At 42.2% G+C, this 24,867-nt stretch overlaps 1 protein-coding gene across 1 annotated transcript in view; it reads right to left on the bottom strand.

The window, feature by feature from the left end:
* The window catches only part of LOC126278261 (DNA mismatch repair protein Msh6), a 321,536-nt gene extending 297,102 nt beyond the window's left edge, over positions 1–24,434 (bottom strand). The window contains exon 1 of the mRNA XM_049978261.1: positions 24,085–24,434. Coding sequence (XP_049834218.1) covers positions 24,085–24,205 — 121 coding nt within the window. The 5' untranslated portion in view covers positions 24,206–24,434. The remainder of the gene's footprint in view (positions 1–24,084) is intronic.
* Between the last annotated feature and the right edge of the window lie 433 nt (positions 24,435–24,867).

Below are 24,867 nucleotides of genomic sequence, written 5' to 3'. Positions count from 1 at the left end.
ATGACGACCACTTAAATGTCTTCATTCCAACAAAAACATTTTTTGGTTCGCGAATACAAATAAGATTATTGAACAACTAGTTGGTATTTTGACTCTGACCATGCACACAGTTCTTCAGTAACTCAGGATTTGCCAAGTCTCTGTAAATAGGTTTTATGATATATATGACTGCTGCTTGAGTTCAATGTTTATGGCTGTATGAACTGCCTGCTTCATTTTTCAACAAATCCTCAGTATTATTTCTAATGGCCGTCCCATAATACTGCTGTGGTTCATCAATCATTTTGTCTGCCAGCCAGCCTCTTATGGTTTCACTATCAGAAAGTTTCTTGTCTCTCAAACTTTATTTCAACTTCCTCAACTTGGTGCCCATCTTCTTCTGGACATTATCAATTTCACCAGATCCTGAAGTAATAAATGTAAAACTTATTTTCAACTGGTGTAGATTATATATAAAAAAGTAAAATAAAATACTCCCCATGTAATTTTATATAATCCAGGGAGAAGAAATAAAAAGTTTGAGGTTCGCCGATGACATAGTAATTCTGTCAGAGACAGCAAAGGACTTGGAAGAGCAGTTGAACGGAATGGACAGTGTCTTGAAAGGAGGATATAAGATGAACATCAAAAAAAGCAAAACACGGATAATTGAATGAAGTCGAATTAAGTCGGGTGATGCTGAGGGAATTAGATTAGGAAATGAGACACTTAAAGTAGTAAAGGAGTTTTGCTATTTGGAGAGCAAAATAACTGATGATGGTCAAAGTAGAGAGGATATAAAATGTAGACTGGCAATGGCAAGGAAAGCGTTTCTTAAGAAGAGAAATTTGTTAACATCGAGTATAGATTTAAGTGCCAGGAAGTCTTTTCTGAAAGTATTTGTATGGAGTGTAGCCATGTATGGAAGTGAAACATGGACGATAAATAGTGGACAAGAAGAGAATAAAAGCTTTCGAAATGTGGTGCTACAGAAGAATGCTGAAGATTAGATGGGTAGATCACATAACTAATGAGGAAGTATTGAATAGATTGGGGAGAAGAGAAGTTTGTGGCACAATTTGACCAGAAGAAGGGATCGGTTGGTAGGACATGTTCTGAGGCATGAAGGGATCACCAATTTAGTATTGGAGGGCAGCGTGGAGGGTAAAAATCATAGAGGGAGACCGAAAGATGAATACACTAAGCAGATTCAGAAGGATGTAGGTTGCAGTAGGTACTGGGAGATGAAGAAGCTTGCACAGGATAGAGTAGCATGGAGAGCTGCATCAAATCAGTCTCAGGACTGAAGACCACAACAACAACAACAACAACAGTTGAAGCAACTGTACCAAGTCCATCTTCAATGACACACACATCTTCTGAGCAAGTATGCTGTTTAGAACGTGCTAGCCTACTTGGTTTACCACTCAGAATATACCTTCACTGCAGCCTGAAATTCACGTGGTTTTTGAATTAATGTGTTGAGCCAATAACCTTACTTTGCCAGTATACGTAAGTTGTATAATTCTAAATGGATACCAGAAATGTTTTCTTGAGCCAAATTCTACAGCTGCTTAGCTACTACGATTTGATTTTCAAATGTCCACTGGGAACTTGCTTTATCAAGTAAGTCTTTAAGCAGTGCCTCACGTCCACTGAAAACACTTTTACCATGTGCAGTGGCAAAGCAATGCAATTCTCCATGAATAATCTAATCAGTCTTTTGGATGCATGTGCTGAGGACAGAAAAACAGGTTTTACATTACATAGCAATACCGTTATAAAAGCAGAATATCTTTATGCTAGACAGTTTTTCCATTTGATATTTATATCAGTTTTTGCTGGAAAACATTAAATATCACTATATCACGTTATAAGCTGTGAGAAATTAAGACATTATTTAGATGTTCAAGTTCAGTGTTATGCTAATAATAGACGACACGCACTTTAAATTATATCACTTTCGCTTGTGGCTTTTCACAGCCAAAAGTGGTAAACTACCTCATCTAAAAAAAAAATTGAGGCTGTAGGCCCGGATTACAAGAAGTCAATGGACAGAACGGAAGGAAACAGTGTGGTTCGGCTGGTAGCACTGAACATCTTCAGGCACTAATGAGTACTACGAAAACAAGTATGATCATGAAGTATATTGATAAATGGTCCAAACACATCCATACCTTACGCAACCAGGAGAATAATGGAAAAAGGCTTACAATGGGTTCGCAACAAACAGCTTAATCCTTAATGTTAAAAAGACTAATGTTATGCAATTATCAGGCATAAAAAATATTCCTGACTACATGAAATGAAATAAGATGATTGAAATAAAAAACTGAAGATGAATTGTAAGGAGGTGAGACTAATTGAGCAGTTGCGCACAAGACAGAAACAACCATATGGCTAAAAAATAGTATGATAGACTGACCTCCAGAGGATGTAGAGGCGATTTAGTAGATAAAATTTTGATAAGGGGACCATGGCTGGAGATGTACCAAGTTAGAAGATCACATCACAATCAAATCTACCACTTCATGGTATGCACACAGCAGAGACAACTGAGCTCTGATGCCATAAATGGCACATGACAGGCTGAGATGATTCAAAAAAGGTCTAGTAGGTACATGTGTTGAACAGCTATACCATTACAGACTGTACATTTAATTGAAAGATTTCGAAGTGGTTCCATCTTGTAACTTCTTTTATATTCAAACAGTTCACTTCTGGACACGAGTCAGTTCAAGACTATGAATCCCCTCTTCAACTGTAGAAGCCTGCAATACGAATTTTGAAACAACCTGTTTGATCATGAATGCAGTACAACTAAAGAATGCAGGAAGATCAGCAACATTTGTTTAGCTGATGAAATGCTATTGCTTTGAAACAGAGCTCTCACCCTTCAAAGAACAGTATTGGGTTATTCCATGTCAGTTCAACCAGGGGCTCCAGCTTATAGTCTCAGATTTAACTGAAACTCAGTACACTACTTCTACCATGTGTGGAACACTAGTGTACTAGGTATTAGTTTCCCCTGCCAATTAGTTCCAGAATTATGGCTTGTGAAAGAAGGTGGCGTGACCCAGAAATTGCAACCCGCATCTGGCAATCTATCTTCAGACCCAACTTCAGGTCTTAAGAACCTTGGAACTATTCCACACAGTGCAGTGAAATTTTTACAACCCAGTAACATCCTTTTAGAGAACACACTCCATGAATCAAAACACCAACAACATATTTCTGAGTGAATTTAAAAAATTCCACTATGTGATTAAAACAAATGTAATACATTAAAAGGTACATATTGTAGGTGCCCTCTGCGCCAAATATAATTCACTCAAAAAGAGTATAAATTTTTTTGTGGTAAGCTTAATGTGGCCTAAACACACAGAACTCATCACGCACATATCAGTCACACAAACAGAGTTACATGCACACGAAAATACAAAAATTTGAAAAATTACCTGCAAAACATGGATTTTCGAAGTGTGGTAGCACAAAAGGGACAAGTGGTATTCAAGCCAAATTTCACACACTGCATAAGTAGACCATAGTGATATATATCTCGAAATTTCAGCATGTTATTGCAAGACATTTGTGTACAATGGAAGTTGACAGATATATTTGGTGATGTGGCCATTTATCCACAACACGGTTCTGTAAAAAGATACCATAAACTGTTCTGCCTCTTCTTATACTCTCCCACAACTGTTTAATCACTAAGCAACAACACATAGATTAACACAACCTATCATTCATATTAACTGCTAAAAACCAGTCGATTGTGCTTCGAACAGAAGTTCTCCCACACTTTAGCTACTGTACTCTGTACATTGAGTGGCAAATTGTACTGTCTTCCTGACACTGTGGTAGAGACTGGAACTGCCATAAGAATATGTTCAAAAGGAATCCAACACCTGTCTGCCAAACGTGGCCAATGAAACGATCTTGCTGGTCCTGCTGGTGCCATGAAGTTCACAAACATGCCACCTTCTGCTTCACAGCACTCTGCAACACATCCTAAGTACCTTTTATCATCATAAACAGCAACAATATAGCAACCTTTGAATGAATTATATTTGGCATACAGGGTACCTACAATATGTACCTTTTAAAGTATTACATTTTTTTAATCACATTTTGGAATGTTTTATTTTCTCTAAAAATATGTTGTTGGTGTTTTGATTCACAGAGTGTGTTCTCTAAAAGGATGTTACTGGGTTGTAAAAATTTCACTGCACTGTGCGGAATAGTTCCAAAGTTAAAGACCTGAAGTTGGATCTGAAGATAGATTGCCAGATGCGGGTTGCAATTTCCGGGTCATGCCACCTTCTTTCACAAGCCATAATTCTGGAACTAATTGGCAGGGGAGCTTAAAATTTTGTACATGAGTGTTCCACACTTGATAGCATTGTTGTGCTAAATTTCAGCCAAATCTGAGACTATCAGCTGGAACATTTTATCAAATTGGTTGAATTGACATGGAATGACCCTATTCAGACTTGATTGATTGCAGGAGTACAGAATGAAATTATCACAAAGAAAACTATAGCATAAAGAGATAAGAGTACATGACACAGAAGTTACGAAGCAAAAACAATGGATGATCAAATTGAACAGGTTGCTCAACATGTGTATCTATATCTACATTTATACTCCGCAAGCCACCCAACAGTGTGTGGCGGAGGGTACTTTACATGCCACTGCCATTACCTCCCTTTACTGTCCCAGTCGCATATGGTTTGCGAGAAGAACGACTGTCTGAAAGCCTCCGTGCGGGCTCGAATCTCTCTAATTTTACATTCGTGATCTCCTCAGGAGGTATACATAGGGGGAAGCAATATATTCGATACCTCATCCAGAAACACACCCTCTCGAAACCTGGCGAGCAAACTTCACCGCGATGCAGAGTGCCTCTCTTGCAGAGCCTGCCACTTGAGTTTGCTAAACATCTCCGTAACGCTATCACGATTACCAAATAACCCTGTGACGAAAGGCGCCGCTCTTCTTTGGATCTTCTCCATCTCCTCCGTCAACCCAATCTGGTACGGATCCCACACTGATGAGCAATACTCAAGTATAGGTCGAACGAGTGTGATGGACTACATTTTTTAAGGACTCTCCCAATGAATCTCAACCTGGCATCCGCATTACCAACAATTAATTTTATATGATCATTCCACTTCAAATCGTTCCGCACGCATATTCCCAGATATTTTACAGAAGTAACTGCTACCAGTGATTGTTCCGCTATCATATAATCATACAATAAAGGATTCTTCTTTCTATGTATTTGCAATACATTACATTTGTCTATGTTAAGGGCCAGTTGCCACTCCCTGCACCGAGTGCCTATCCCCTGCAGAACTTCCTGCATTTCGCTACAATTTTCTAATGCTGCAACTTCTCTGTATACTACAGCATCATTCGCGAAAAGCCGCATGGAACTTCCGACACTATCTACTAGGTCATTTATATATATATTGTGAAAAGCAATGGTCCCATAACACTCCCCTGTGGCACGCCAGAGGTTACTTTAACGTCTGTAGACGTCTCTCCATTGATAACAACATGCTGCGTTCTGTTTGCTAAAAACTCTTCAATCCAGCCACACAGCTCGTCTGATATTCCGTAGGCACTTACTTTGTTTATCAGACGACAGTGCAGAACTGTATCGAACACCTTTCGGAAGTCAAGGAAAATAGCATCTGCCTGGGAGCCTGTATCTAATATCTTCTGGGTCTCATGAACAAATAAAGCGAGTTGGGTCTCATAGGATCGCTGTTTCCGGAATCCATGTTGATTCCAACATAGTAGATTTTGGGTTTCCAAAAACGACATGATACTCGAGCAAAAAACGTGTTCTAAAATTCTACAACAGATCAATGTCAGAGGTATAGGCCTATAGTTTTGCGCATATACTCTATGACCCTTCTTGAAGACTGGGACTGCCTGTGCTCTTTTCCAATCATTTGGAACCTTCCGTTCCTCTAGAGACTTGCGGTACATGGCTGTTAGAAGGGGGCAAGTTCTTTCGCGTACTCTGTGTAGAATCAAATTGGTATCCCATCAGGTTCAGTGGACTTTCCTCTGTTGAGTGAGTCCAGTTGCTTTTCTATTCCTTGGACACTTGTTTTATGTCAGCCATTTTTTCGTTTGTGCAAGGATTTAGAGAAGGAACTGCAGTGCGGTCTTCCACTGTGAAACAGCTTTGGAAAAAGGTGTTTAGTATTTCAGCTTTACACGTATCATCCTCTGTTTCAATGCCATCATCATCCCGGAGTGTCTGGATATGCTGTTTCGAGCCACTTACTGGTTTAACGTAAGACCAGAAGTTCCTAGGATTTTCTGTCACGTCAGTACATAGAATTTTACTTTCGAATTCACTGAACGCTTCACGCATAGCCCTTCTTACGCTAGCTTTGACATCATTTAGCTTCTGTTTGTCAGAGGTTTTGGCTATGTTTAAACTTGGAGTGAAGCTCTCTTTGCTTTCACAGTAGTTTCCTAACTTTGTTGTTGAACCACGGTGGGTTTTTCCCGTCCCTCACAGTTTTACTCGGCACGTACCTGTTCAAAACGCATTTTACGATTGCCTTAAACTTTTTCCATAAACACTCAACATTGTCAGTGTCTGAACAGAAATTTTCGTTTTGATCTGTTAGGTAGACTGAAATCTGCCTTCTATTACTCTTGTTAAACAGATAAACCTTCCTCCCTTTTTTTATATTTCTATTAACTTCCATATTCAGGGCTGCTACAACGGCCTTATGATCACTGATTCCCTGTTCTGCACTTACAGAGTTGAAAAGTTTGGGCCTGTTTGTTATCAGTAGGTCCAAGATGTTATCTCCACGAGTCAGTTCTCTATGTTTAATTGCTCGAGGTAATTTTTGGATAGTGCACTGAGTATAATGTCATTCGATACTCTGTCCCTACCACCCGTCCTAAACATCGGAGTGTCCCAGTCTATATCTGGTAAATTGAAATCTCCACCTAAGACTATAACATTCTGAGAAAATTTATGTGAAATGTATTCCAAATTTTCTCTCAGTTGTTCTGCCACTAATGCTACTGAGTTGGAAGGTCGGTAAAAAGAGCCAATTATTAACCTAGCTCGGTTGTTGAGTGTAACCTCCACCCATAATAATTCACAGGAACTATCCACTTCTACTTCACTACAGTATAAACTACTACTAACAGCGACAAACACGCCACCACTGGTTGCAAGCAATCTATCCTTTCTAAACACCATCTATGCCTTTCTAAAAATTTCAGCTGAATTTATCTCTGGCTTCAGCCAGCTTTCTGTATCTACAACGATTTCAGCTTCGGTGCTTTCTATCAGCACTTAAAGTTCCGGTACTTTACCAATGCAGCTTCGACAGTTTACAATTACAATACCGATTGCTGCTTGGGCCCCACATGTCCTGACTTTGCACCACACCCTTTGAGGCTGTTGCCCTTTCTGTACTTGCCCGAGGCCATCTAACCTAAAAAACCGCCCAGTCCATGCCACACAACACCTGCTAGCATGTAGCCGCTTACTACGTGTAGAGGACTCTTGCCCTATCCAGCGGAACCCGAAACCCCACCACCCTATGGCGCAAGTCGAGGAATCTGCAGCCCACACGGTCACAGAACCGTCTCAGCCTCTGATTCAGACCCTCCACTCGGCTCTGTACCAAAGGTCCGCAGTCAGTCCTGTCGACGATGCTGCAGATGGTGAGCTCTGCTTTCATCCCACTAGCAAGACTGGCAGTCTTCACCAAATCAGATAGCCGCCAGAAGGCAGAGAGGATTTCCTCCGATCCATAGCGACACACATCATTGGTGTTGACATGAGTGACCACCTGTACCCTTCATGGCATCCGGAAGGACCCTTTCCACATCTGGAATGACTCTTCCCAGTATGCATACATTGGTTTTCTTCCCCTCTCTTGCTGCCATATCCCCATTACGCACCTGACGTTGGAGCTCCCAACTACCAGTAAACACACCCTCTGCAACCGCTCGGATCTTGCACACTGAGGGGCAACCTCTGGAACAGGACAAGCAGCTATCTCTGGCCGAAGATCAGTATCAGCCTGAGACAGAGCCTGAAACCGGTTCGTCAGACAAACTGGAGAGGCCTTCCGTTCAGCCATCCAGAATGTCTTTCGCCCCCTGCCACACCTCGAGACAACCTCTCACTCTACCACAGGTGAGGGATCAACCTCTTATGTGGGCAGTATCCTGGGCAGCCACAGTCTTAGTCCGATCGGGGGATGCGTGGGACGAGCTGGCCGTCCCCGACAAACCCCCATCTGGACCCCCACAGTGATGCTCACTGGCAACAGCCTCAAGCTGTGTGACCGAAGCCAACTCAGCCTGCATCCAAACACAGCAGTTGCAGTCCCTATCCATGCTAAAAACTGTTGTGCAAAGAATGTCTGAACTAATCTACAGAGAGCACAAACAAATCAACACAAAATTTCAACAGTTATTAAAATACAGGATTGCCTAGTAAATGCAGTAATGCTGCTACTTGCGAACTGCTGACACACTGCTCAGCAGCGGAAGGAGATTACGTGATTTTACACTATTCAGGTACTGAAACGTGATGCTACAACTCTCAAATACTATAATACGCCCAAAATTTATGAATTAAACAATGCAAGTACCAAAAACATGCAAAGAAATTAAGAATTAAACTATGCAACAAATGAGTAAGTGAGGAGTATATGACTTTCTGCTGGCAGCTGCTTATCCAACGGCGGCAGGGATCAAATTAACTGATGACTGGATGAGTGAAAAAGAAATAAAATCAGGAACTGCAATGAAAAATCAAGCCTCCCAGAAACAGAAACACTTACTATGCAGCAAATTGGAGTTAGAGTAAAGAAAAAGGTACATTAAATACCTCATGTGGTGTGTGTCTCTAAAGGACTTTGGAAATTGGACAGTGAAGAAGCGAGAAAGAGGCAAACTTAAAGTACCAAAATGGATAGTGAATAATGGAGAAAATAAAATTGTCAGTAAAGCCACAATTTTCAACGACAGGAGAGCACTCCTTTTCTTGATTTCATGCACTGTGGATCAACAAATTCAGTAGACATGTCATGTGAAACATACACAAAACTGAAGTGTCATCCAAAACTGCTGGCATGAGGAACTGTTGTCTGGAACAGTCTCCTTCAAGACAACACATATCCACACACCACTGCCCTCACGAAGGACATGATTCAGTATTCCTGTTAGCAACTTTTCAATCCTACAGTCCTAACCATACATGGCAAGTGATTACAGCCTGAAGATGACAAACTCAAAACTGCCATTGTCAACTAGTTCAATTCCCAGGTGGAAAACTTGTATGCAGAGAGGTTGAAGCAGCTGGCACGTTATGAAGCGTGCTTAGGGAAGAACTGCGACTGCATGGATAACTAGCATACATAGATTTGTAAGAAATTAAAATTGAAAGTAAAAGCTTTTTCTAACCAACATAGTTTTAAAAAGAGCTGGTTGGTCCCACCCCCCACCCCCCACCACGAACACATTCCCCACCCTTAAAAATTAAATATATTGTCCCACACAAGTTCTGTAACATGTTCCGTTATCAATTTTACATAATATGCTTCATGCATAGCCTGTTAAAAATACTTTTTTTACCACAGCTGTGCTGCTCCAGAAGATTGCCTTAAGATATTATTGCATGGAAGTATGAGAAGTACACTAGCTATCTTGTCTGCAAGTCAACCTAATGTGCTTACATTTAAGTACATAGCAGGCACAACTCAGTGCTTCTCAATAGTCTTACGTGCAAGCTGGAACCACCTCAATTCATTATCCATCTGGATGCCTAAGAACTTTACGCACGGAGCCTTTTCGAATATCTGCCCGTTTCTCACTTCTGGCACATGCTAATTATTTTTATTTGTTCGGAATAGCTTCCTGTAAGTCAACAGAGCTGTCTGCTGTCATCCAGTTTTAAACCTGTTCCTCTGCTCTTCAGCCTGTGTCCAGATATTTCCTTCAAGACTCCTCCAATGTGTAAGGTTAGCAATTTATGCCGGTCATGAACAGGTGTGAGCCACATACTAAACCTTTTGAGACACCTTATCAAATGTTTCCCAACTCTCAATTTAGTTTTATTTCTGTGAAATCATTTGTTAACACAATACATTTTTGTCATTAACGCCATATCATTAGTTTCTCCAAGAAGAATCTTCTGATCTACATAATTAAAGCTGCTGACATGATCACAAAAAGTGGCAAGAAGTAATTCTCATTTAATTCTACCAGGACTGATTTCGTAAGATCATATGATCCTTTCTATGAAGAGAAGTCATCACAGAAACCAAAATGAGCTATAGTAAAAGATTACTGTCGGAAACATTCAATATTCTGTTGCACGTACGCTTCCCTAAAAAAACTGGAGAAAACGAGATGGAGGGAGATGGATCTTTAGTTAGAAATCAGTTTCTTAACTCCCCTAAAGTTTATAACTATTGCATACTTCAGTCTTTAAGGAAATTCTCTTAAGCTCACTTCACACAGATAAGTGATGTGACAGTGGCATGACTGGCCCGGCGCGTGATTGTAATACCGCGACAACACACATTCAAATTGGCTACTGTTTCTTCCAGTGTGTGCAGTACACTTGAGCACCTGGGATGCCAAAGTTCTCAGGCGACAATCTTATGCTGATTGCTGTGATTTTGGATGAATGGACAATGGAGCAAAGTTTTATGAATAGTTCAGAATGTCAGAAAATTCACTACTTCCTATTGAACTACTTACAAGTTCATATTGAAAAATGAAACACATACTGGTGAAAATGTATCACACCAAGAGAACGGATCGCCTTTTGATTAAGGTTGGTCAGTACATAATGTAAATAACACACTTTGACAGTTTATTGATAATTAAATATATGAAATCAACATTCATAATTATTGTCTTGTGTTGCAGTCTTTAGTGTTTTCCTCTGTTCTGTTTGATGCTGATTAGCTACTGCTAATACCATCCATGAAATCTTGGTCTACCTTTTTTCTGAGATATGGCTACTGGAGATACACTAAAATGATTTCATTGAGTTACCACAGGGGATACAGAACAGTTCAAAAAATCTTATGAGAAATCTACATCACGATTACAGGCAATATAATGGACAAATTTATGACTGCTCCGACAGAAGAAATGTTGAACATCACTACGGATTTTTATTCAATGTGTAATTTTCCCACCTGTATAGAAGCTTCGGATGTGAAAAACATTACTATTCAGGCTCCTTCAAACGCTACATCAGTATTCTTTAATTACAAAAGGATATTTTTGACAATTTTGTTGACTCTTGTAGACACTCTTATGTAAATTTGTTACTATTGATTTTGAGGCATATGAAAAGAACTGCCTTTTTTTTTAGGAAAATGTAAAAAAAAAAAAGGAACTGGAAACAAGCAGCAATGGGAATGAAACTCAAAAAATTGGAGAAACTAAAACCAGAAGGAAAGCTTTAAAAACCACTATAGAAGAGGGTTGGTTGTCCCCAAAAAGAGCTTCAAATGACTGACATCATCTTACTGGCACTAATAAACTCAAGAACGCGATCGGCTGAGCGCATTCCATCTGCTAAAATGGTGGTGGGCATTGAAGTCCCAACCAGCAAATAGGGGGGTGGAAGCTGACCAAGAAGATGAAGGAGGTCAGCTCGTGCCATTGACGTGGACGATGGAATGTATACAGTACAAAGAGAGAAGGTGTATCCAGAAAGGGAAAGACTGACAGCGACTGCTTGGAAGGAACTGTTTAAGGGAGAAGAATCATGAGTCCTCCATGTGCTGGAGTGCCTTCAGCAGAGGGGAGATCAAATCGGATTGACTGAAAATGGGGGAAGACAAAGCGTTTGTGGGGACGCAGCTTTGTTTCCTGAAGACAGAAGATGACCGGCGAGTAGGATCGTAGGAGGATCGTCAATTCACCCCAACTGACTCGAATGCCGCGGATATTCCAATGAATAATGGACATAGGGTGGACAGAAAATGGAAGAATATGACCAAGGTTGCCCTCAACTTAACGACTGCTCAGAGCTTGCGACCGACAATGTGGAACAGCACTCAGCCGAAGGCAGAAGATCCTGATCCATAGGTTGTTCAGGAGCAGCTCCTACCACCAGCGATCGGCCGGTTGATCGGCCGCCAGCAGTGCGCCTCGGCGACACAGAAGACGGCCGAGGGCAGCTACCGCCAGGTGGTGCTGTAGATGAGACACGCCGTGGCGGGGAAGGAGAGGAACTGGGTTTCTTATTAGCCTTCTTGGAAACAGAATGTTTATATGAAGGAGGAACCGATATTTGTGAAGTTGGGGTACGTAAAAAAAAAAATCTTCACGAGTTGGCTCTTTTTTTGGAAGTCCGGGTGTCTGTGTCGTACCATATTGATGATGTTTCGTTGATGGCCCAGCACTAAAATCTGCAGCAATTTTCGGCAGGGCTGCACTTCTGTCACGTGTAACGATTCTCTTCAGTCCATCCTGTTCTGGCAGGATTTTTATTCAACTGCAGCGATGTCAGATATTTGAAGTCTTACCAGATTCCTTATATTCAAGGTATACCCACGAAATGGTCATACGAGAAAATCCCCACTTTATCGTTACCTCTGAGATGCTGTGTCCGATCGCTCATGCGCCGATTGTAACACCAACTCACTTAAATCTTCATAACGTACCATTGTAGCATCTGTAACCAATCTAAAAACTGCACCAGATACTTCATGCTTATATAGGCGTTGCCGACCGCAATGCCGTATTCTGTGTGTTTACATATCTCTGTATTTAGATACGACCTGCCTGCACCTGTTCCTTTGGTACTTCAGTGTACATTCCCATTCAAATAATAAAACAATTAAGCTGGTTGTAAACATACTTACTGCACCCCCCTCCCCTCCAAGCACAAAAAAAAAGAAATATTAATTTTCTATTACGTATTCTTTTCATGTCTCATGGAAAAATTACTTTGTTGTGAGCATGCTTCTCATTGACCTTTAAAACAATGTTATCTGGTGGTATGTATACTTCCCTAGGCACCTAAAAGACGCAAGAGATATTTCATTACAATAATTAAAAGATATATCCTATTGCATGACAAACAAACCATAGCTGGTGCAGCTAACTACCACTATATTCCAGGAGTAGCCCCTCTTCTAACTATAACCTACTGTAGATCCCTTGAACAAAAAACCATGTCCAGTTCTTGGAAAAAGGTACAGGTCGTAGTGGAAGTGATCCACAAAACTACTGTCCAATATCCTTGAGAATATCCTAGTAAAATCTTAGGACATGTTCTGAGCTCACACATAACAAGGTATCTTAACAGAATTACCTCGTCAATCGCAAACAGCATGGATTTCGAAAACACGTATCATGTGAAACACAACTCACACATTTCTCACATGACATACTGAAAGCTTTGATCAAGGCAATCAGGAAGATGCAGAGTTTCTCGTACCTACGCTTTGAGCCGTGGTGGCATTTCCTTTCGATTCCTGGCACCACTAGCTCGATATGTCATGTGTTGTCCCTCTGGTTTGAGGCCACTAATAACTTTGGTTGAGGTCATTGATGGGGGATGGGGCATGTTGTTGTGTGGAGAGTGGCAATGATCAGGGACAACGGTAAGAGAGGTCCGGCCGGCGAGTGAGGCAAGCACTTGCACAAGCGTCTTGGGCACGAAGTGTGATGAGTGGCGAGTGGTTGCTGGGCGTATTTGTGGGCTGATCTGAATCCATGGCTGACTGAGTGCAGTCTTTGTGCATAGCCTGGCCAGCCGGCTTCACCAATCTGAGAGTAGAAGCCAGTTTCACTGGGCTGAGTTCTGGCAAGCTTCAGGTTCAATTTGTGAACTCCAGTTAAGTTTTGAATTTTGAGGTTTCAGCTGTTCTTATTGAAGGCCCGCCTGTTTTGCTTTTGGTAATTTTACTTAACTTAAGCTCTTATCATTGAAGGCATGTCTGATCTGTAGTGGAGGGACACCAGCCTCCACCAGTACGCCAGTCACCGGACTCGTCCTAAAAGCTCCTGTCGCTAATCGAACCCCACAGTGTTGCACGGGATCGAGTAAATGCAATGTTGAGGGTGCTGCCAAACCATAAACCGTACTTCCATAGTCAATTTGGGAATGTACCAAGGGCTCTGTAGAGCTGCAGCAGCTTACAGTGATCTGCACCCCAACTGGTGTTGCTCAGGCAATGGAGGGCATTGAGGTGCTGCCAACACGTCTGCTTAAGATGACAAATATTAGGGAGCCAAGTCAATCGAGCGTCGAAACCAGTCCTAGGAATTGATGTGTCTCCACTACAGTGAGTGGATTGTCATTAAGGTAAAGCGCGCGTTCCGGATGAAAGGTACGATGTCGACAGAAGTACACGAGACACGACTTTGCAGCTGAAAACTGGAAGCCGTGGGCTACAGCCCGTGATTGCACTTTGTGGATTGCTCCCTGGAGCCGCCGCTCAGCAACAACAGTACTGGAGCAGCAATACGAAATGCAGAAGTCACCTGCATACAGAAGAGGTGAAACAGAGGGCTTGACAGCTGCTGCTAGACCATTAATGGCCGCTAAAAATAGAGAGACACTCCCAATACAGAGGCCTGTGGGACACCATTCTCCTGGATATGGATGGAACTATGGGAGTCACCAACTTGGACACAGAAAGTACGGAGCAACAGGAAGTTTCAGATAAAAATGACGAGTGGTCCCGGAGACCCCACTCATACAATGTGGCAAGGATATGATGTCGCCAAGTCATGTTGTATGCTTTACGTAAGAAAAAAAGACTGCAATCTGGTGTTGCCGTCTGGAAAAGGCTTTTCGGATGGCACACTCGATGGACACAAGATTATCAGTGGTAGAGCGACCCTGGCGGAAGCCGTACTGACATGGAGCCAGCAAGCCATGTGACTCCAGGACCCAACCCAACCACCGACGTACCACACACCACCAGCAGCTTACAAAGAACGTTGGCGAGACTGATGGGCCGATAGCTATCCACATCAAGCGGGTTTTTACCGCATTTGGGCACCAGAATGATGGTGCTCTCAAGCCATTGCGATTGAAAGATGGCATCGCACCAGATCTGGTTGAAGATGACGAAAAGATGTCATTTGTAGTCAAATGAGAGATGATGATTAATCATCTGGCTGTCGATGCGATCAGGCCCAGGAGCTGTGTCAGGGCAATGTGCAAGGGCACTGAGGAGCTCCCACTCTGTAAATGGGGCATTATAGGATTCACTGCAGTGTGTAGTGAAAGAGGACAATCCCTTCCAGCTGCCATTTGAGTGTGTGAAAGGCTGGGGGGTAGCTATCCGATGCAAAGGCTTGAACAAAGTGCTCGGCAATCACGTTTGCGTCGGTACGAACTCACCATTTATGGCAACACCGGGGACAGCTGTTGGGGCCTGGTACCCAAAAGGACATTTGATCTTTGCCCAGAATTGGGAAGGTAATGTGTGGCACCCAATGCTGGAGACTTATCTCTCCCAACACTCCTCCTCCTGTCGTTTGATAAGGTAACGAGCATGGGCACAAGGCAGTTTAAAGACTGTGAGGTGCTCCAGGGAAGGGTTCCTTAATTGCTTCAGTGACTTCTGGTGACCACCAATGGACTGCCTTACGCGAGGGATCATGTTTTCTGCTGCAGAAACAATTATGCTAGTCACCTGCTCAACCATCACATGGCTACATGGCTGTTACTGTGTGGGGGAGATTCAGTTGTGACAGCAGAGGTGAAATTCCCCTATTCCACCTTGTTCAAAGCCCATCTGGGTACGCGTTCGCATGTCTGATGCTGCGGCAGTGACAGGAAGGTGGGGAAGTGGTCACTACCACATTGGTTGTCATGTGCTCTCCAGTGAATAGATGGGACAAGTCCCGGGCTGCAAATTGATAAATCAATGGCCAAGTATCTACCATGAGCCACACTGAAATGTGTGCGGCCCCAATATTTAAGAAGCAGGTCAAGTTGCGACAGAAAAGTTCCGACATCTCTGCCTCGGCCAGTAAGCATGGTACCACCTCACAAGGGGTTACGAGCATTAAAATCTCCCATAAGTAGTAAAGGTTTACGGAGTTGATCAATCAGTGCAGCTAATACATTCAGGGATACTGCACTACCTGGAGGAAGACACACATTGCAGACAGTTATTTCCTGCATCGTCCTGATTCCGACAGACACAGCTTCAAGAGGGGTTTGAAGGGGCACGTGTACACTACACATCGAGTTTAGGACATAAACACTAACTCCACCTGACACTCAATTACAGTCACTACAGTTCCTGTAAAATCCCTTATAGCCATGGAGGGCAGGGGTCCGCATTGCTGGGAACCAAGTTTTCTGGAGGGCAATGCAGATAGTAGGTGTAAAGGTTAACAGTTTGCAATAGCTCAGGCAGGCAGTGGAAAAAAATGCCGCAATTCCACTGGAGGATGGCATCATGAGACTGGGAAGGCATGGAACATTCAGTGAGGAAGTTTATGCCTCAGAGTCACCTACTGCCATCAATTTATTGCCTGAGCAGTCCATATCCATTGTGTCTGAGGATCTGGCGAGATCTAGGTCCTTAGCGGACACCAAAACCTCCACCCCATCCTCAGCCACAGAGCTTGTATGTAATGGTGGTGTAGGTTCTATTGCAATTTCCTTGGTCTTATGGGTTTTCTTTTTGGATTTCTCTCGCTGCTCCTTGGGTTTCCCTGGCTGGGAGGACTTCACTGACTCAGTCTCTGGGACTGAGGATGAGTGTGAAGCCCTATGACCAGCTGCTTTCAGGCTCTTCAGCCATTGACAGCTGTCGTCTTTCCCACAAGAAGAAACCTTGGAAGGTAGTGGCCCAAGGGACCCCTTCTTAATGAGAGAAGCCGAAGAAGACTTACACTTCTACAGCTTAGAAGTGGGGACGGACTACCAAAGTAGGTGGCATAAGAGGATGCCATACCCAAAGGATGCAGGCGTTCAAATTTTCTCTTAGCCTCAATGTAGGTCAGTCTGTCCAGGGTCTTGGACTCCATGATTTTCCGTTCTTTCTGGAGAATCCTGCAGTGAGGAGAGCAAGGTGAATGGTGCTCTCCACAGTTGCAACAGATGGGAAGCGAGGCACATGGAGTATTGGGATGTGATGAGCATCCGCAATCTCGGAATGTGACGCTGGAAGTACAGCAGGAAGACATATGGCCGAACTCCCAGCACTTAAAGCACCGCATGAAGGGAGGGATATAGGGCTTTACATCACACCGGTTAGACCATCACCTTGACCTTCTAGGGCAATGTATCACCCTCAAAGGCCAAGATGAAGGCACTGGTGGTAACCTGATTATCTTTTGGAGCCCGGTGGACATGCCGTACATAATGTACATCTCGCCACTCTAAATTGGAGCGCAGCTCATCGTCAGACTGCAAAAGATGATCTCTGTGAAATATGATACCCTGGACCACATTTAAGCTCTTATGGGGCTTGATGGTCACAGAAACATCCACCAGCTTGTCACAAGCATTTAACTCCCGTGACTGTGCAGAGGATACTGTTTTGATCAAAACTACCCAGACATCATTTTGGACAAGCCCTCCACCTCCCCAAACTTGTCCTCTAAATGCTCAACAAAAAACTGAGGCTTTATTGTCATGAAAGATTCCCCATCAGCTGTCAAACATACAAGGTACTGGGGCGAATAAGATCTGCTGCCATCCTTAGCCTGACGTTCCTCCCATGGTGTGGCCAGGGAGGGGAACGATTTTCGGTCGTACTTCTGTGCATTGAACTGAGCTCGTGATCGCTTAGAGATGGCTGGTGTTTCATCACCAGCAAGAGATGATGGACCACGCTTCATCGCGTGTCATCCACCCTGATGCCTCCCACTCTGACCAGGGGCCCTCCCCATGGGCACCACCCAGCCACAAGAAAAAGGCCACCTGGCAGGATGCCACTGCCGGTAGTCCCGATGCCCCAGGGGGATGTGCAGCTATCCCTTGGCACACATGGAGAGTTAAGGGCGCAAGCATCAGCAGAGCGACCCCTGTGTGGTCAGCGGGCTACAAGCAACAGGGTACATGGCAGCCCCACCACAACGGACTGGCTACTGTGCTGGATATCAGGTGCAAAGAAGTCAATGGTCATCGTCGATGCAGAAATCGACAATGCATAGTGCATGGTGGAAAACACACCCAGGAAGGTGTCCTCGCCCAAGAGATGGAGAATGGGTGGGACTGCAATGCGCCCTTCCCCAATTAGTTCGCTCTTCGGGAAAATCTTGAAGAATGGAAGTCAAACCCTACAGGGGACCATCACATAAACGCTGAAATGTGTGAAACTCCTTGTAGTTGCCCTGTACGACAGGCAGGAATACCTCGGGCCTATTCTAACCCTCGGACCCGCTGGGGGATGACTTCTTGTCTTGAAGGTTGTAGATACGAAACAAATGAAAAATAGTAACTTTTTTATTTCGAGATCCATCACCTACATTTTTATTCAGTTACTAGATACAAATTATTTTTTAAATTCATCGTACTTTTCTGTATAGTTTTCATTGTTGTACTGACTTTTCTGTTTGCCCTTATTTTTTCTCCTTATCATTTTCTTTTCATTTTAAATATGCCAGTATTGTCTATAATCTATAATAAGTGTCAACCAGGACTGCACTTCGGTTGGTAAAATGGCAGTTCGTGTAGCCAAGTGTGAGGATAGTTTCAGGTTACCAACAAATGACAGCAATAAATTGCAATTTGTTTTCCAATGCTGAAACTGACATTTTTCTGTCACGAGTTTGCTCATAGAAATTAGCTATAACTGACATGAACAAAGCTGTCATTATTTTAGTTCGTCACAGACTGTTGGCAGCTGTTTTCTCTGATACACTGCGCGTCATGAGGTTGTGGGTTGGCTTCGGTCATGGGTTTAAATTCGGGGCTACAAAATGTGTCTTGTGCCGCAGTTTAGTCATTGGTCACTTAAAATCAGTTGTCGACAGAGCATCTCTTCTCTCTGTTATACCTCATGATAGCCGCTTCCAACATTGCTCCACGTTGCACATTAACAGGGAAGAGTGACAACTAACATAGGGTGTGACTAGAGAAAATACATTTCCTCTCTAACTGTGGATGAATCGACAGATATAAGCATTACAAAACACTTGTGTGTAGTCATATGTGTTAATGCAGGGGATATTATTGATACTTTTTATGAGCTTCTGCCTGTACGTGATGGAACAGTATAACTCCATTAGAAAATTGTTAGTTCATTGGCAGCAAACTGACATGTTGCAGCATTCGCCTGTACGGCCATCAACCCACATGGCACAATAACAACAGAAAACAGTTTCGCAGCAGTTCCACTACACGGCCCTAGCAGTGCCACCAAGGGAAATGTTTGTATCAGCGACCCATGTGACCCAAATTAGTTCCTGTGACATCCTGCCATGCGACAGTATTTAGGCCAGCGCACCACTGTGTAGAGAGAGTTCATGTCAAGCCAGAGCTACTGATCGACATCTACTCCAGCATGACGCTGCCGCCTGCTGCCGACCAGCTGCCTCTTCGATGGAGACCGCCTGGCCTCTGCAACTCCACCAACTGTCCGGTCTCCATGGTTGAATGGTTCACAAACTTTGGCAGAACATTGGCTAATATCATTGTGCACACACTAAAAGTTAACTTTTGTGGAACGTGGTTTCCCTGTCCAGTAGCAGAACATTGTAAAACATTAGTTTGTGGAAAACTCTACCAAGTATGGCACTGAGTTGTTGAACTCAGTTCGTCACTCATTTTAGAGGGTTAATTGTGTTTGTTTCATCAGATTAGACGAACATACTATCTGTTTTCAAAAAAAACTATATATTTGTAGAAAATTTGCGATTTTAGCTCCACCAATGGCAGATTATTTACAAACAACATTCCCTACAAAGAAAATTTAATGGAGTTTGCAGCAGACAAGGTTTCTACTACGATGGAAAAGAGACAACCTCTTTTTACACTCCTCTAAGCCGATGTTCCAAACTCACGAGGTGCGACAATAAAGTAATGAGACAGATTTTCTTTGCAAGAAGTGGCAACCCTGCAGGCTTCTGTAGGCACAATATCTTTGACCTGGGTCATTAAGCTGCTTCTAGTCCAAGCGGCACATCGATGCAGCTTCTCAGTCCTGAGTTGTGCTCTAACAAGTTAACACGTGTTTGTGTCTCTCATCACTAAAATGGAACTGCATAATATTGCCCAACAGTATGCCATTTCTTTTTGCGCTAAATTGGGTGACAACGTGACGAAAACTTACGGTAAGCTTCAGAAGGCTTTTTGGAGAGGAGGTTATGTCAAGAGCTCAAGTTTTTCGTTTGCATAAAATGTTTAGTAAAGGCTGAACTAATGTTGAAGATGAAGACTGCAGTGGAAAATCATCAACCTCACAGATGGATGTCAACTTGGCCAGGGTGTGTGAACTCGTACGATCTGATCGAATATTATCCGTGAAAATGATTGCAGAAGAACTGAACATCAATTGAGAAACGGTTCATCTAATAATAACTGAAGATCTTGGAATGAGAAAGATTTGTGCAAGAATCACGAAAACATGCCATCCCATACTGCTCTCAGTGTAGCAATTTTTAACCTCAAAGCAAATTTCAGTACTACCAAATGGCGGTCAAGGGGGACAATTTTCAAACAACACAAGATGTCCAAAAAGCTGTGACGAGGGTCTTGGAGGATATTACAGAAGGTGAGTTCCGGAAATGTTACCATCAATGGCAGAAATGCTGGAAAAAGTGTGTGCAATCAGAAGGGAACTACTCTGATGGAGACAACACTATACTTGACTAAAACGATAAGCAACATTTTTTTTCCCTTCACACCAGTCTCATTACTTATTGTCGCAACTCGTATATGTCATGAGGTGCATTTACCATTCATTTAACCTCCGTGCCTCTTATGCAATCTGCACCAGGCAGTGGAGGCATCAAAATATTATATATATATATATATATATATATATATATATATATATATATATATATATATATATATATATATATATATATTTCAATGCTTGAACTGTAATAAGTAACATGTAAATAAATAATATTAGTTACTAATTTTGCATTTTGTCATGACTAAATAAGGACAAATGACAGCTATGGTTTGTCTCCATTGCAAGTCCTCACAGAATTCTTTTTTTTCCTTTTTTGGGGTTTTTTGTCCACTTCTTTCACTCCAAAATTGTTGGCAACACTGTCTCACCCCCATTAGTATAATAGTTTATGTGGTCTTATTACACTTCCCTGGGACATTCCAAGGACTACCTTTGTCTCTGACGAATACCCGCCATCCAGAACAATAAGTCCACTACTGGGTTTCCCAACTTAAAAAAGTCCTTAAACCTCACATATCTGAGAACCTAATCCATTTGCTCTGACTTTTGTTAATGGACTGCAATGTGACACTGTGCCAAATGCTTTCAGAAGATTTAGGAATATGGAATCTACCTGTTCTCCTTCATTACTTGTTTGCAGGATGTTGTGCAAGAAAAAGGCAGCATAGTATGTAGAGACACATGAAATTTATTCACAGTGGTGGATACGGACAACTATCAGCTGTATAATGGAATGATAATGACCGGGATTTAAACCTGGATTTTCAGTTATTCGCAAGTGGTCACGTTGCCATTTGGCTATCTGAGCATGACTCTCAGCCAGAAACAAGTTTCCATAATGTTGTCAACTGTTCTGCTTGACACCTTACACTGGTTTGCAGAATGTAGAATACGCCAGTGACAAAAAATTTCCTGCTTAGTCTCGTCATTGGAAATTTGTTTCAAAAATGATTCAAATGCCTCTGAGCGCCATGGGACTTAAGAGCTGTGGTCATCAGCCCCCTAGAACTTAGAACTACTTAAACCTAACTAACCCAAGGGCATCACACACATCCATGCCCGAGGCAGGATCCAAACCTGCGACCTAGCAGTTGCGCCGTTCCGGGACTGAAGCGCCTAGAAGCGCTTGGCCACCACGGCTGGCTGGAAATTTGTTGTAAGATGCAGTGAAATTAGTTTTGGCGAGCAAGGATTCACTGCTATTACAATAAACCACAAGCAAAACTTGGGAAATGCCTCCACATTCAGCAACGAGGATGTTATTCCCCAGTCATCATTAATCTATCTATTAAAACTTCAATTATCCCTCTTTCTCCGAAGCTCTCTACAGATCTTTACTATCAAAAGCCATAATTTATCTGCACTATGTTCTCATTAAATGATGATCCTTTAACAAGGGATGAAACCTGCTGAACAGTTCCATTACCAAGATCCTAAAATTATTGCCACAGACTTGAAAAATTAAAACAGAAGGACAATTTCTCAGATGTGCCTTCTCTCAATGTAAATACAGTCTGTGCCTTATCTTGTCAGATTGGAATTATGTTTTTTGAGTGTGGTCAATATCCATTCTGCTACAAGGGTATTGTACAGAATGTCTCCTACAGAGCATGCTACAACTAAGTACCAGTAAGCATAAAACGAGGGCATACACTGAAGTGTGTTCCACCTGAATATCCATTTAACTACGCACAGCAACATTTACTTTGATGTTGGCAGGAAGCTGCTGCACAGTGTAAGATGGAGGGCATAGCTGCAAATCCCCTCCATTTTCTACCACTGTTGCCATTTCCAGAGATGATGTAGGAAGACATGTAGCGTCTCTTAGCTTAAATTAGAACCTGAGCGATCGGAAATTTTCAGGTATAGAACTTGGCCATGCACAGTGTATCTTAGCACTCCCAGTGGTGTTTTTTTAATATTTAGCTGATGCTCACACACTAATTAAACAAACTTGGAATGAACACCACAGCTCTTTAAATCTTCTCTCCCTCTTCCAGTAACCCAACTCCAAAAGACTGTGATTGTTAATGTGGACTATAAACAATGGAGCAAATGAATTCCACAGCTAAATGACATGGCTTAAAACTAACCTTTTTGTTTTTGTCGCTAGCTTGTAACATATAACCCACAATAAGGAAAAACACAACTTCCTTCTTGCATATATATATGTCAATAAAGCCTCCCCTCTTCGTCACTCCCATCCTTGCCCTCATCCACCATGTCACACATCCTATTCCACACTCTCTGTAATCAGGACCCAGTGCCTCTGTGTGTGTGTAGAGAGAGAATGTTTCAACAGAAATTAACAATATCCAACAGTATACCTGCAAATGTTTCTGTATGCAGCCCAATGTCTCATACTTGTGGAGAGGTCAATTTATTTAAAATTACAAATTCAATTTAAAAATTACAAAAATTTAAAACAGCATGACAACATATAATGAAAATAGTCACCTATTATATATACATGAGCATGTGCTTTGGTTATGGATAACAAGAAATTGTTTCGAAGGATTTCCTTATCTCTAGAAATATAACAACACCCTGTGCTCCACTATCTACAGTCCTCTGGATCTCATGACTGAATTGCCTATCCACTAAACAAATGTCACGTGCGTTAGTGAACATTCTATATAGAACCACAATTCCTGCAATAAAAGACTATCGTTACACTAAAAGTAATAAACAGCAGAAATTAAAATAAGTAAGGTAACTTATGTTATTTTTTCCGGTACCATTTCACTAACGAAACAGCATCGATAACATTGTCAACTAAGATTCCAATTAGAGCTAGGCCTACGTTGAGAGTAAAACAAATTCTATTTTCTAACTAAAAACGAAAATAAATTTGCCTGTTGCGTTCAATTGTAAAAATTATGAAGACATTACGCGATTTAACAACTTCCCTAAAGTAACATAGGATCCCATGTTATACAAAGCAGAGAACCTGGAGGTAATGCTCTTACGACGTGCAGGATGGGCTGTTAATACTCAATAACAATGGGATAATTACACATACAGCCTGCTCCCGAGATCTTATGATTCATCAATATACTTCACTCTATTTGTATACACACAGTTTCCAACAACTGAGCGCAATGACAATGTTCGAATACGTTCAACTGAAAGATTCACGTGCAAACCATAAAGACCATCTCCCACAACACCAACACTCACTCCTCTCTTCATTAGAGTATCAGCAGTACTAAACTCAATTACTTACCTCTACTCCGCTTCCCATCTGCTCCATTTACTTTCTGTTCGGCACTACACGCGTTTTGCCCTGTAGATTTCCGTTTACTTGGCTGTCCGAAGTAAGAAAACAACGTATTCTTCTGTGACATATCTCACCCTGTCGTGTTCACACTTTGTCACCGCATAAACAATATTGCCGCCAAAATTCGCCCACACGCGCTCAAAGCAGTATTTTGTTCTCTTTGGCATCATGTGAACACAGACAATCCGTACGAAAACAAAGCGCATAGAAAACAAGTTCTGCACATCTAGCGTCAAGGCGGGTAAGGCCTTGCAAATAAATTGACGCCACTTAGCAGTGGCGTAGATTGCCTTAGACGGAGCCTGAATCAAAATTTTTTACCGGGCTCTTTTACAAGACTGTGACGAAGTTCAAATGGAGGGTAAAGATTTTTCACAAAAGAAACAAACATTCTCATTTTGAATAAAATAAATTTTTATTGATTAAGTGCAGGTTACATAGGTTGTTGTTGTTGTGGTGGTGGTGGTTTCAGTCCTGAGACTAGTTTGATGCAGCTCTCCATGCTACTCTAACCTGTGCAAGCTTCTTCATCTCCCACTACCTACTGCAACTTACATCCTCCTGAATCGGCTAAGTTTATTCATCTCTTGGCCTCCCTCTATGATTTTTACCCTCCACGCTGCCCTCCAGTGCTAAATTGGTGATCATTTGATGCCTCAGAGCATGTCCTACCAACCAATCCCTTCTTCTAGTCCATTTGTGCCAAAAATTTCTCTACACCCCAATTCT

Source organism: Schistocerca gregaria, chromosome 6, assembly GCF_023897955.1.
Source record: "Schistocerca gregaria isolate iqSchGreg1 chromosome 6, iqSchGreg1.2, whole genome shotgun sequence".
NCBI lineage: Eukaryota > Metazoa > Arthropoda > Insecta > Orthoptera > Acrididae > Schistocerca > Schistocerca gregaria.
Note: the sequence above shows the minus strand (reverse complement) of the source record. Positions and strands in the feature narration are given on the sequence as shown.